The sequence below is a fragment of the Talaromyces marneffei genome, chromosome 1, assembly GCF_009556855.1.
Source record: "Talaromyces marneffei chromosome 1, complete sequence".
Taxonomy (NCBI): Eukaryota; Fungi; Ascomycota; class Eurotiomycetes; order Eurotiales; family Trichocomaceae; genus Talaromyces; species Talaromyces marneffei.
This window is the reverse complement of record NC_072348.1, coordinates 32,414-44,736: the sequence shown is the minus strand read 5'-3', so window position 1 is coordinate 44,736 and position 12,323 is coordinate 32,414. Positions and strand designations below refer to the sequence as shown.

The 12,323-nt window shown below is 48.2% G+C and overlaps 5 protein-coding genes across 5 annotated transcripts; all 5 read right to left on the bottom strand.

Moving 5' to 3' along the window:
* Positions 1 to 617: 617 nt before the first annotated feature.
* On the bottom strand, positions 618 to 1,061 carry EYB26_000012 (uncharacterized protein; the record flags this gene model as incomplete). The annotated part of the gene is made up of 1 exon (XM_054259329.1): positions 618 to 1,061. The coding sequence occupies one exon, from the start codon at positions 1,059 to 1,061 to the stop codon at positions 618 to 620; it is 444 nt and encodes a 147-aa protein (XP_054115304.1).
* A 303-nt stretch (positions 1,062 to 1,364) lies between these two features.
* EYB26_000011 (uncharacterized protein) lies at positions 1,365 to 2,285 on the bottom strand (the record flags this gene model as incomplete). Its single annotated transcript, XM_054259328.1, has 1 exon — positions 1,365 to 2,285. The coding sequence occupies one exon, from the start codon at positions 2,283 to 2,285 to the stop codon at positions 1,365 to 1,367; it is 921 nt and encodes a 306-aa protein (XP_054115303.1).
* A 26-nt stretch (positions 2,286 to 2,311) lies between these two features.
* On the bottom strand, positions 2,312 to 3,349 carry EYB26_000010 (uncharacterized protein; the record flags this gene model as incomplete). The annotated part of the gene is made up of 2 exons (XM_054259327.1): positions 2,312 to 2,959; positions 3,215 to 3,349. The coding sequence occupies 2 exons, from the start codon at positions 3,347 to 3,349 to the stop codon at positions 2,312 to 2,314; spliced, it is 783 nt and encodes a 260-aa protein (XP_054115302.1).
* Positions 3,350 to 6,463: 3,114 nt separating this feature from the next.
* Positions 6,464 to 7,558, bottom strand: EYB26_000009 (uncharacterized protein; the record flags this gene model as incomplete). The annotated part of the gene is made up of 2 exons (XM_054259326.1): positions 6,464 to 7,198; positions 7,529 to 7,558. The coding sequence occupies 2 exons, from the start codon at positions 7,556 to 7,558 to the stop codon at positions 6,464 to 6,466; spliced, it is 765 nt and encodes a 254-aa protein (XP_054115301.1).
* A 254-nt stretch (positions 7,559 to 7,812) lies between these two features.
* On the bottom strand, positions 7,813 to 9,016 carry EYB26_000008 (uncharacterized protein; the record flags this gene model as incomplete). The annotated part of the gene is made up of 3 exons (XM_054259325.1): positions 7,813 to 8,340; positions 8,445 to 8,600; positions 8,690 to 9,016. The coding sequence occupies 3 exons, from the start codon at positions 9,014 to 9,016 to the stop codon at positions 7,813 to 7,815; spliced, it is 1,011 nt and encodes a 336-aa protein (XP_054115300.1).
* Positions 9,017 to 12,323: the final 3,307 nt, after the last annotated feature.

Genomic DNA, 12,323 nt, shown 5'->3' with positions numbered 1-12,323 from the left:
CTCCGGGTACGGAACAAAGCTTATTCTGCAACGTTTTGACATGTATGTTTCATGAACCGGGAATAACCTCATATTCCTTGTTACCCCTTGTTCCACTGTATGACTTATGTCTCAGCTCTTGTTGTACGTTAAATAAATACCTGTTGGAGGTGCCTTTACAAAGGCACCGCGTAGGCTTATATACGGCCTACGTACGCCTCTACATAGCTCTTGGAAATCAGTTATCAATTGGAAGTTATCTTATCATATTGATCAGCTCATTCTTAGTCTACTGTATAAAATATAGTATATATTATAGTATAATCACTCCTCTAAGTTACTCCTGATCCTGTATTATTATTAATCAAGTTTAAAGTTTATATAACTAGAGCACTACAGGCTATGACAGACTCGGTTGTAGCCTTGGCTGGGTCCCGGGGCCCTTAGGGCCTCGGGGCCTCAGCCCCTAACAGTCTCGGGCATTACACAAATCCAGGCGCTCATCTCGCCCCTATACGGCGTATTCGCCAAGGGCCTTCGGGCATGCTTATAGGCTACATGCCTATAAGGAGCCCTCATAGTCTCAAGCATAAGGGCACTTCTAGCGGCCATTAGGCCGAGCTAGGGTGCCCGTCCCCCTATCCAACCCCCGTATCCTCCCAGTCTCGCAGGGCTTCCCAACCCCAATGATCACCAAGCTCGGCTTCTCTAGCGGCTTGCTCCTGATCCCGGAATAGGTTGGCACTGGCTACAAATTGCAGCAGCGCCGTGGTGGCCTTGGGCTCACTAAAAAGTCGTGCCTCCGGGGCGTCCTCTGCCGCTGTAGGTAAGGGCACGCCGGCGTCAGCCAGCCCCTTATACAGTATCCTCCGGGGCCCACGTCGTCCCCGGCACTCAAAAAGAATGTGGGAAACCGTCTCTCTAAGCTCTCCGCAGGCTCTGCACTCCAGGGAGTCCCGGGCTTTGATTCGGTGCAGGTACGTGCCTATAGGGGCATGTCCTGTTTTTAACTGATAGTAGCGGCTCGCTACCCGTTTAGGGGCTTTGGCGGCTACCCTATCAAGTCCCCAGCCTCGTGGCATCTTATAGACTCTCCCTCGCCTATGAGCTCCTTGTACAGCATTCTCACGAGCCCAATTCTCCACTGCAGCTCTTCGTGCCTCGGTGCAAGCACGTCTAACGTAGGCTAAGGATAAGCCCCCAAAACCAGGGCCAGCGGGCTTGCTAGCAGTACGCTTAGCTACTTGGTCTGCTTGCTTATTTCCTTCAACTCCATTATGTCCAGGCACCTACTGTATTGTCACAGGACGACCGTTAAGCCTAAGCCGGGAAGCGGCCATGTGGGCCCTAAGTGCTAGGGACTGTCCAGCCCCAGGCTCTGTCGATTAGAGGCGCTTGATGGCATTTTGGGCATCTAAAAGGACGTAGATAGCCCCTGGGAGATGCCTCTCCAGTGCCCATTCTAGTGCCGAAGCTACTCCCACGAGCTCCGCGTCAAAAACTTCAAGCCCAGTGCCCATAGGTATCTCTAGGTGCTCCCACGGGGCCTCTGGCACCGTCTGCAGCGCTACTCCAGCGCCTGTACGTCCATTGTCTTGCCTAGAGCCATCTGACCATAGGGTTGTCCCTGGGCGCCACTCTGCTGCTTCTATTAGAGCTTGTTCGGTGCTCAGCACCCGGATAGTGCCTGAAAAGGCTGCTGGTGCGCTTTGCACTGTCCTCTCAATTCCACCTGATGGGTCCTTGGTTAGGCGCTGAGCTAGATGCTTAGCAAGCCTCTGGCCTATCCTTTTAGGCACTTTGTCGTTGCTTTGAGCCCATTCTCGGTTATCTAGGGGGTGCTCTCCAGGCTGTGCGTGGGTATCACCATGCCTGAGCGTGACTGGGAGCAGCTGCGCTGTTGGGTGGGTCTCAGGTAGTCCTAACAGCCTCGTCACATATCCAGCTTTCCTGGCATCAAGCAGCACGTTCGCTGGCTCTAGAGCTGCCTCACGGATTAGGGCCCCTATCGGCGCCTTAGGAAGCATGCCTGTAATAGCCCTTGCTTGGATTTTAACTAGGCGCTGTAGGCCTAATGCCCACGTTTTTTGGCCTTGCCACCAGAGCTCTGATCCCCAGAGAGCCTGCGCTTGCACGGTGGCTCGCTGTAGACGTCGTACCAGCTCTGGAGTAAGGCCGTTGGCCCTACATAGCGTACGGAGTCTCATCTCGGTGCCCCGAGCCTTTTGGAGGCACGTGGAATAGTGGCTCTTTAGGGATAGCTGCCTATCAAGGATAACCCCTAGCCAGCGCACGGTGTTAGGCATGATTTTGGCTCTCACACCCCCAACTGTTATTCTTGCTCCCCTAATATTGCGCCTGAATAGGCTCTCACGCTGCCTTGTAAAGAAGGCTGCCTCTGTCTTGCTAGGGTCAAATTGAACGCCGTTCTCAACCCCCATTCGATTGCCACCTTGGCGGCATGTTGTAGGGTCTTACAGGCCTCTCTTATAGAGCTAGCTGCTGTAACTAGCCCCTGGTCGTCCATAAAGGACAGTCCCCGCACCTCCGGAACTGCGCTCTCAATAGCAGCTGCTAATAGTCGTACGTACAACACAAAGAGGATTGGTGACACCGGTGAGCCCTGAGGCAAGCCTGAGCTTATAGGGACTTCCTCACTAATGTGCCCGTCAATAACAAGCATGGCGCGTCGATTTGACATGAAGGAGGCCACCCAGCGCACTAAGTCTCCGTCCATTCCCGTGCCCCGGAGGCCCCCTCTAAGCTTGCTCCAGACCACATAGTCAAAAGCGCCCTTGATATCCATAAATAGGCATGCTCCAAGCTTACCCTCGCCCCAAGCATGCTCTATCTCCGCTATAAGGCATGCCACGGCGTCCATCGCGCTGCGTTGATGTCGCGCACCAAATTGGCCCTCATGGAATAGCCCTTGGGCCTCTGCATAATCCGTAATAAGCCCTGCAACAAGCTTCTCAACTACCTTACCTAGGCACTTTAGCAAGCTTATAACACGGTAAGCCTTTGCCACTGTATAGATATCCTTTCCAGGCTTCCTAAGGAGGATCCCTTTGGCGGTTTTCCAGGCTGCAGGGTGTATCCCTAGCCTAAGGCACTGCCTAACTAGCGCTATAACACGCCCCTGATCGAGGCACCAAAGCAGTCCAATAGCTCTAAAGTTGAGCAGATCCGTGCCTGGAGCTTTTTCTATCCCCTAGCTAAATAGGGCATCTCGTACCGCTGTCTCATTAGCTAGCTTATAGACGTCTCCAGGCTCTGGGAGCTCTATCTCGGCACTAGATTCCAGGCCTTGAGGAAAGGCTTGCTCCCTAAAGAGTGTCTCCTTTTCACTAAACGTAGCCGCTATCACCATCTTTGACACGGGATCAATTCGGGCTGGTGTGGTGCCGTTGGTGTTTGGTTTAGTGTATCGGAGTGCTGCCTAACACCGTTTTTGCTCAGTGAGCACACCCTCGTCTGTCCCCTGGAGAAAGGCTTCCCAACACTCTCTCTTAGCCCTCCTGATAGTGGCGTAGTACGTTTTCCGGGCCTCACGGTGGCTATCCTCACTAAGCTCTCCGGCGTGATAAGCCTTACGAGCCTTAGAGTATAGCCTCCGTGCCTCTATTATATGAGGTCCCCACCAGCGCTTGGAGCGGGCACAGAGCCTAATTGGCTTAGCATGCCGCCGGAGCACGTCTGTAAGGGATTGCTCAATCCATTCTGCTTCTCTCTCTACATCCCCTAGAGAGCAGTCATCTGTTAGGCTTGGTTGGGCACTCATGAGCTCCCCCCAGGTGCTTATTGCTGCTTCTAATGCCTCCTTATCCTCTGTTAGAGCACCTATCTACCACCCTGTAATTGTTGCTTCTTGGGGGCGATCCTCTATATCCTCCGGGGACTCCCACGAGGCCCAGATAACTAGGTGATCTGACGTAGTGAGGCCATCTGTCTCGATTTCCCAGCTATCCAATGGTCCTAGTGCCTGATTACTGATTGTAAGGTCAATAATCGACGTGCTAGGCACCTTCTCACCCCTAATGCCATCCCTCGAGAGCTCCGTCTTATAGGGCCTTGTAGGCATGTCTAGTTCATTATTAATAAACAAGTCATGCCTAGTGATAAGATCCTCTAGGGGCTTAGCGTCTTTCCTATCCGTGATTAGGGCATTCCACGTAGGACTGTGGGCGTTGAAATCCCCAAGAATTAGGCATCGTCCCCTAAAGATAGGGTCCCAATTGATGTCTGTAAGGGCTCTCCGGTTATGCCGAGTCGCCCCAACGTACGTGTGAGAGGCCCCTAGCCAGCTATCATAATAATTCACCACTCTAGTGCTTCTCCCACGCTCCACCACGTCTACCACCACAAAGTAGGGGTGGTTAGCGAGGTCTGTACGGGCATTGATCATTACTCTATCTACTATATCCCTCCTTACCGCCGTTACCACTCGGGCATGCTCCCAGGGGCACTCTGGCCAGTAAAATAGGAATCCTGGGTGGCTAATGTTATATTTACCCTCTAGAGGTTCCTGGAGGCATGCTATTCCCGTACCTACCTCCAGCGCTAGTATAGACATAGTTGTGCTGAAGTACTAATATAATTCCTAGCTTAAGGGTGCTTCATCGACATCCATATCAGGTTGTCTAGTGCCTGGAGAGCTTAGAGGCTCACCTGCAGTTAGTGTCGGTTCCTCCCTAGTCTCCAGGGACTCAAGGGGTTGGGGGGGGGGGGGGGGGGGGGGGGGTTTGGGACCACTATTCCAAAGCCTTGGGACGTTAGGATGCGGTGCTGCAACGTACAGTCTCTAGCTCATTGGATAGCTTGCTTACGAGCTTGCTTAACCTTAGGGCTGTCAGAGAATCAAGAAAGTCACAGCCAATAGATTAGACGCTAGTCTACGGACACTACTGCACGAGGGAACTGTCGGATTGGAGGGGTTATTCCAGGCCAATCCTGAATAGTTGCTTACAAGAAAGGTGAAAGAATAAGTGACTAGCAAGATTGTATCTATTCCGTTGTCCCTGTTTTTCAGTACATCAGGTTCCAAAACCGGGTTTTTATATAGACCTTCTCCTGAGCTGATTTGTATGAGATCCGGCATGTAAGGTTTGTATGATTTGTAAGCTATCCCACGGAGTAAACTTGAGACATTTCTCTTACACATAACGGTTTCGGATTGATCACTTCATTCGATGGCTTCATTGGAAAGCCAGCTTATCTGACAGGAACAAAGGATTATCCGTAACCTTAGGGTTAGGGTAGCATAGCAGAACATGTCAGATAAGCTGGCTTTCCAATGAAGCCATCGAATGAAGTGATCAATCCGAAACCGTTATGTGTAAGAGAAATGTCTCAAGTTTACTCCGTGGGATAGCTTACAAATCATACAAACCTTACATGCCGGATCTCATACAAATCAGCTCAGGAGAAGGTCTATATAAAAACCCGGTTTTGGAACCTGATGTACTGAAAAACAGGGACAACGGAATAGATACAATCTTGCTAGTCACTTATTCTTTCACCTTTCTTGTAAGCAACTATTCAGGATTGGCCTGGAATAACCCCTCCAATCCGACAGAACATAGCATTGATATGTGTCAGATAATCCGGATATCCCAACAAGACAGAGATATCGATGGTATCAATCCTTGGGTGTATACAATATATTTGGGCCCCTAGATTTCAGCCCAATATTTACCCCTCATGACAGGTCACAAATCATCCCACCAAAAAGGTCTATATGAACCCGGCTTTGGAACCGGACATACTCAGAGGAGGAGCAGAGAACACAATACACACAATCTTGCTAGTCACTTCTTCTTTTCTTATCCTTGTAAGATACATTCAGGATTGGCCTGGAGTAAACCCGCCAATCCAACACATAGCATTGATATGCTCTGATATGATGACTCTGGCATAGCAGACATAACAGCCGCTATGATGGCTATGTTCACGATGGAATATATAAGGACACTCATTTACCATGTATTTAGTTTTTATTCTATCGTCTTGAATTAACTGTTTAACCTTGAGTATACTATTGCTCATAGATCTAGTTAACTAAGGCTATCTTGTTTATTACTTTGGCTACCTGCCCTTTCCTAAGCAGAATACCACCGAACCGCCGTTCAGTGACGAGTTTACTCCGATCTAGACGCTTGTGAAGCACCGGTTTACGACAAGGGCATCTCGGGGATGTGGCTTCGTGGGACTCCCCGCAATTGGCGCACCTAATTTGCGCGTGTTGGCACAATTTAGCAAGCCCAGCGTTACACCCCACAATATTGCACTTGTGGCTAAGGACCTCATGGTCCCCAGCGTAGATAGTGCACCTCGGGGGATGACTCTTACACTCTAGATAGCTAGAGTGCCCTATTCCGCAGCACCGTTTGCAAACGCTCTCGGGGCTGATATCCCAATAAGCCTCTGTCTTATAATGGTGCCCTCCAAATTTAAGGCCTGCTTTTAGCAGTCCCCGGGCTTCCTCTTAGAAGCCTATGGTTACCACTACTGTTGCAAAACCCTGTCTCCTAGCCCGTAGAGCCCTAGGCCTCTTAAGCCAGGTGGGATCTCGTTTAAGCCTAAATGGTGTTCCTATCTCCATCTCTTCACGGGCGAGCTCTAGGCCATTGCTGCTATTTATATAGCGCCGTATAGGGACTCTGTGCACCTTAACACGTCGCCACGGCTCACTAATCTCCACCGAGATGACAGCCGGGTCCGCACGCCTTATAGCAGTGAGGAGCATATCGTTATAGGCTGGCACTAGCACTTTGCTAGGCGTGCCCTCCTTCATAAGGACTGTAAGATGCCCTGATGCCGCATATCCCGCATTAACCGCCCTCATAAAGATAGGTAGTCCTGCGCTATCTAGCGCTCGATTGAGCCACAAAAGGATATCCCGGGTGTCTCGCCTCACCGTATCTGTAGGCTCATACCGCCTAAAGATAAGGCGTCGTTCCTCCTTGCTCCAGGTGCTTACAGGCTTCATCAGCGGTTGCTCCGGCTTACCACTTGCCTTGTTGATTCCACGTTGTTTGTTATATTGCACTGTCTTCCATTCTCTAGCGTTAGCTTGCTGGGCATTGCCCGCGGTTGATGCCCAATTCTTAGGTCCTTGCTTCGGGGGTGCTGCCTTGGATTTAGCGATATTCCTAGGGACTGTAGGCGTTAATATAGCCTGTTTTTGATGATTCCTTGGAGCTTGATATTGGGGTGCGTCCTGTTAGATTATGCAAGGTGCCATTACGACAGGCCAGGCATTCTGCCGCTTTTTGGCCAGATACAGGGCTGCATAGGATTACAGCCAAATACTAGTGCAAGGCTATACACCTCTCACAGGGTCTATAACTTTCACAGATTCCACAGTTTAATCAGCCAATAGAAAGACTCTGCTAGGCTAGGCGGTAAGGCCCAAGATGGCAGCCCAAAGGGTTACAAATTCCGGGATATAGATCATTTCAGATTACACAGATCAATCCAATAAGAATATCAATTATCTTGTTTAACCGCGCTAGATTGACCCATACAATCTGACAAAACTCATACTTACCCGATTGGGCAGTGCGACGGAGATTTCCATATGATGCCTAGTTAGGAAAGGTCCCTTACACAAAGGATCATATAAATATCCTTCGCTAGGGGATAGCTTCCTTTTCTTCTCTTTCCTTTCCTCATGCTTACTATTCTCGTGAATGGTGCCTCGTGTACGTCAGTTTAGCCAGATCAATACATCGAGTTTGACCGCGATCACAGGTTGTCTTACTTGACCGATAGCGCCCTGGATGTAGTGTGATATTTTAGAGAAAATAAAAATGATTAGTAGTCTATATATATTTAGATGTCTAGCTTTTGGTACTCTATATACGTGGCTCGTGATCTGGCTCTGTAATTCATGCAAAATCGAACAAGAACGCAGATGAAAACAACCACAAGCAATATGATCAAGACGATGTGGTCGCCAATGGCCTTGAGGATACGGTAGTCCCAGTCTGCCCATGACTCGCCGGCGACCTGGTTAAAGAAGACCCACGGGTCGGCACCAGGACGCATGTCCATGAGGATACGGTGTAGCGGCTTCCACCCGATCTTAGCATTGGCGAAGCCCCGGACTGTACTGTCAGGAGACAGATCCGAATGGTACTTCTCCCACATTGCCGTCAAGAACCATTGCCCGCTACATAACATGACCGTGACGTATGGCAGCAGATAGTTGAGCTTCCAGCGAATGAGATTCTCGGTGATTATGACGAAAAATGGATGCTCAGGTGTGCCTCCCATGATATTGTTGCTGAGAGCTCCGAGACCGCCATCGGTAGTGAAGGCGGGGTAGTACGTTAGGGGTTCGAGGTTAGCAGTGCATCCCTATGGAAATGCACGTTCCGTCAGCCAAGGGGAAAAAAATATCCTGCAGAAGCCGTCAAGGTTCAGGGCACGAGATGGCTCCTTATCGTCTAAACTCTACTCACATTGTCCAAATCAATGTAGATTCCTCCGTAATGGTGCAGGACAAAGTACTTGATGACGTCCACTCGCTGGACAGGATACTTGTAGCTTTTATATGCCGAAAGGAACCACGGATACTCTTTCTCGATGAATTCTTCGGACCTCTTGGCTGACCAGAGCTAAATTCGACTTGATATCAGCCTTTCTCTTTCAATCCAAACCAAAAGAAAAAGAAAAAGAGGATAGCTATGCAATGGATCAGTCTCACCATTTGTTCCCAGTCGGGGTTCAAGTCCAGACACGACTGTCGCGATGGCTGCCATTTCGCCGGGATCGTATCATTATTCTCGTCGTGCCAGTTGTGGAAGACTTGATGGATGATCTTGGGCACCATAGGACTGCGCGAGTCGGAACTCGAGTTATTGTAGTAAGCGGCAATTTCAGCCTGTGTGTTTCGAACACCAGCGTGGTCCTTGAAGATGCCAAACAGCTCAACAAACGCGACAATGCGTGTGGCTGCGTATATAGCTATGACTACCCCAGCGAATCCAGCAACGGTTGTGAGAAGACGCCTGTGCCAGCGATGGCCGGCCATTTGTAGTATCCCTTGGCTTCGCTGCGCGGCGTGGCACTTCAAGCGGAATTAAGACGTGTAGGTGTATAGGCATGCTTTACGAAATATTCAACAAGGAGAACAAGACACATGATTAATATTGTTTTGCGAAGGACGTACTGAGACGGGCAAATTAGGCAGACGAATATCCAGCTGGGTCGTTAGCGCGTGGCCGCTTTTATGCATCATATTTAGGTAAGGTCGCCAAAATTTATGCAAATAAGGGTCGCGGAGGGCCCAACATAGTCAACAACAAGGACACATCGACTCACATATTAATTTTGTATGGTAACCTATGTTACCCGTTTACTAGCATATACGTGGATTCCAACACCTCCAGGGACCCTGTATTGGAAAAATGACTACGCTAGCACTAACTCAGCAAGAGGTCTTGAAAGAATCTTGTATTGGATCTATCGCCTGTCCCTCACAACATTTCTATCTGGACTAGTTGATCCTTTTTATATGTGAAATCCTCACAATTCAGATCTCCTATCTTGCACTCCGATGTCTCCGATTCCGTGTAGAAATGTCGTTCTCTGGTGCTCCGATTCCGTAGGAATAGCACTCCGTTTCTTATCCAAATTGTAATCCTTTCCGAGTCAAGAAAATTTTATAATCATTTCCATCTTGGAAAAGTTGCTTCAGAATCGCGCAAACTTCATTTTCTCTACACAGCTGGAATAGATGCGGAAATCGCACGCTTGGTTTATAATGATGAGAATCAGATTCAGCATCAAGCCAAACTATTCGCAAAAAGCATCACAAATCGATACACGCATTTCAACCATCATATATCTCTTTATGAATATGGCCTCCAAGAGCTATGGTACCAGATCATACAGGGTGCGAAGATTACGGACGCCAACCATCCAGCTCAAGACAGGCTTGCTGGCCAAGCGGCAAGAATTCAAGCAATGGGCGTACTTTCTCGTGATATAGCATGTGAAGGATCAAGAGAGATAACCTTAACTTCCAAAGGCGGCATATGGACTGACCTGCCCTTCTTGATAGATGAGATACGAAAAGCCTAGGTAAATGACATGCCAGCAAGAGAATGTTGTGACATGAGTGCTTTTACTTCCCGGCTTGCTTCCTGGGGTATTTATGACCCTGACCTCCGTCTCCGCGCTATCTGGATCCTGAGAGATATGCTAGAGATAAGTCGACTTTAGTCGTTACGAGTGCAACACCAAGGAACAATCAGGGTGGTGATGTGAATTGTGACCAAGAAAAGGGAAAATCGGTTGCAACATCGCTACCTATAGCTATCATTTGGTTTGAGTCTTGTGGATACAGATTGGAAAGTCTCTCGATCGCCATCAAGCTTACGACTCTTCAACAATTGGTGAATTTGATGAAGCTGCGAATATTTTGCAAACTAGCGGTTTTAGTTTATCAAGATGGCGTTTCTGGAAAAGCCGTCTGGTAACCCTGAGCCACAGTGGTGGCACAGAGGTGGTGGATTTGTCAAGTCGCGGCCATGAGATAATGTGCTTCTGGGGCGGGGGAATTAAACAAATTCAACAGACACAGGGAACGATTGAGAATACGGTACAAGTTTAACTTCGTTTATTGACAGGTATCAATCCGCACTCTTCTGATCACCCCAAAACAACGAGTGATGTAGTCAAGTGATGAAAGAGATTATTGATGGTTGTGATACAAATGACTTTTATGTACGAGAGAAAAACAACTTCCTCCACGTGAATCGAATTTCCGAAATTGCGCGCCCAGTTCCGATCGGAATGGACTGTAAATTTAGCATTTTGTTCCTCGAGTCAAGAGCTCAATCAATCGATCTTAGTCTTACTAGGTACATAGTAAGTCTGTACTCCGTAAGACCGTAGCAATGGCCAAGAATACTGTTCTAGTTACACCAAGCATCAACGACCCATGGTCCAATCTGAATCAAGCATGGGGATCCCCCCCATACGGTATACCGGTACACTACGCAGTACTCTCAAATCAAGCAGCGACGACCCACAGTCGAATCCCACCGTACTCCACATTAAGCAGCAATAACCGACAGTCAAATCCGAATCATGTAGGGGATCCCTCCACTCACAAGTATGCGCATGCCATATATGGCTTACGCTTTTGTTAAGGAGCCACATAAAGCTAGGTATCTGCTAATCACTTACCCAACTAATTAGTTAACACACGTAATCAGTAATCGAACCGTCGGTGCAAAGGAGCCATCAATTCATATACACATACAAAAATGACTTTTTCAAGACCTAATATTTCATTCAACAGGTCTTTTGAGATAACCCTAAGTATCCGCTTATCTATGCCGAAGTAAGTGCATAGCACGGTCTCCCGCGTTCCACCTTCGAAAGTAAGCCTTTGATGTCTCGATTCTCCGCCATATTAAACATCCCTAGGTATCCTTTGTATTTTGTGCTCCTCACAGGATTGGTCCTTTTTTTCAATGATCATAACCAGGTTTATTTCAGCAATTCCACAGACAATGATGTATGCCATTCAATTCGCGAGTGAGAATATCTAATAATCAACTTTGAATACTCACAGAAAATTCCGCGTAGAAATTCCACAGAGAGAGCAAGAGACGTGGTTGTACAGACTGGACAGATGAGGGCGTTCTACTCACGTTATTACAGCTTTTTATACATGTTTCCTAGGCATCTCTACACCACAACACCTCAGCCGGCTACAAATGCCTAAACACGTGAAATTGGTCGGTCAGGCTCAAGGAATACGGAGTATTATCGTGTAGTCTAGTCTGGAACGAGGCCAGTGAGGATCAGAGAAAATCGTTTTTGGCGGGGCATTGCTAAAAAAAATCCCTCACGACGGGAACCGAAATCAACATGCACCAATATATATAGACATGCAGATACGTACATCCATGCAAATTTCTCATCGTCCCAGATATTCTCTTTTCTTCCATTTTTTGATTCTAATAGATCCTGCGACTAACTCATTCTTCTCCATCAATCCGTGCTCCAAGATTCTATCATTTATATTTCGATGAACAACCATAATTTCCCACCTGTTTGTCAGTCCTTTGGCGTACGAGAAGAATCACCATCTTCTCGAGCTGCAGGCATCCGTGGGTACCCGACCGTGGTAGAGCTTCTTAACCCGGGCTAGGGCTCGTTGTATTTACTTTTTTTCTAATCTCTGCTCGTTTTATTTTCTGTCTCTCTTGTTGGGTACAGAATCCAGGCATCCCGATTACCGTGGAAAGGAGGGCTGACCATTTTGCAGGAATGCCCACAAAGCCATCTTTTACCAAAAGTTTTTCTTCTCGGTTTAATTTACG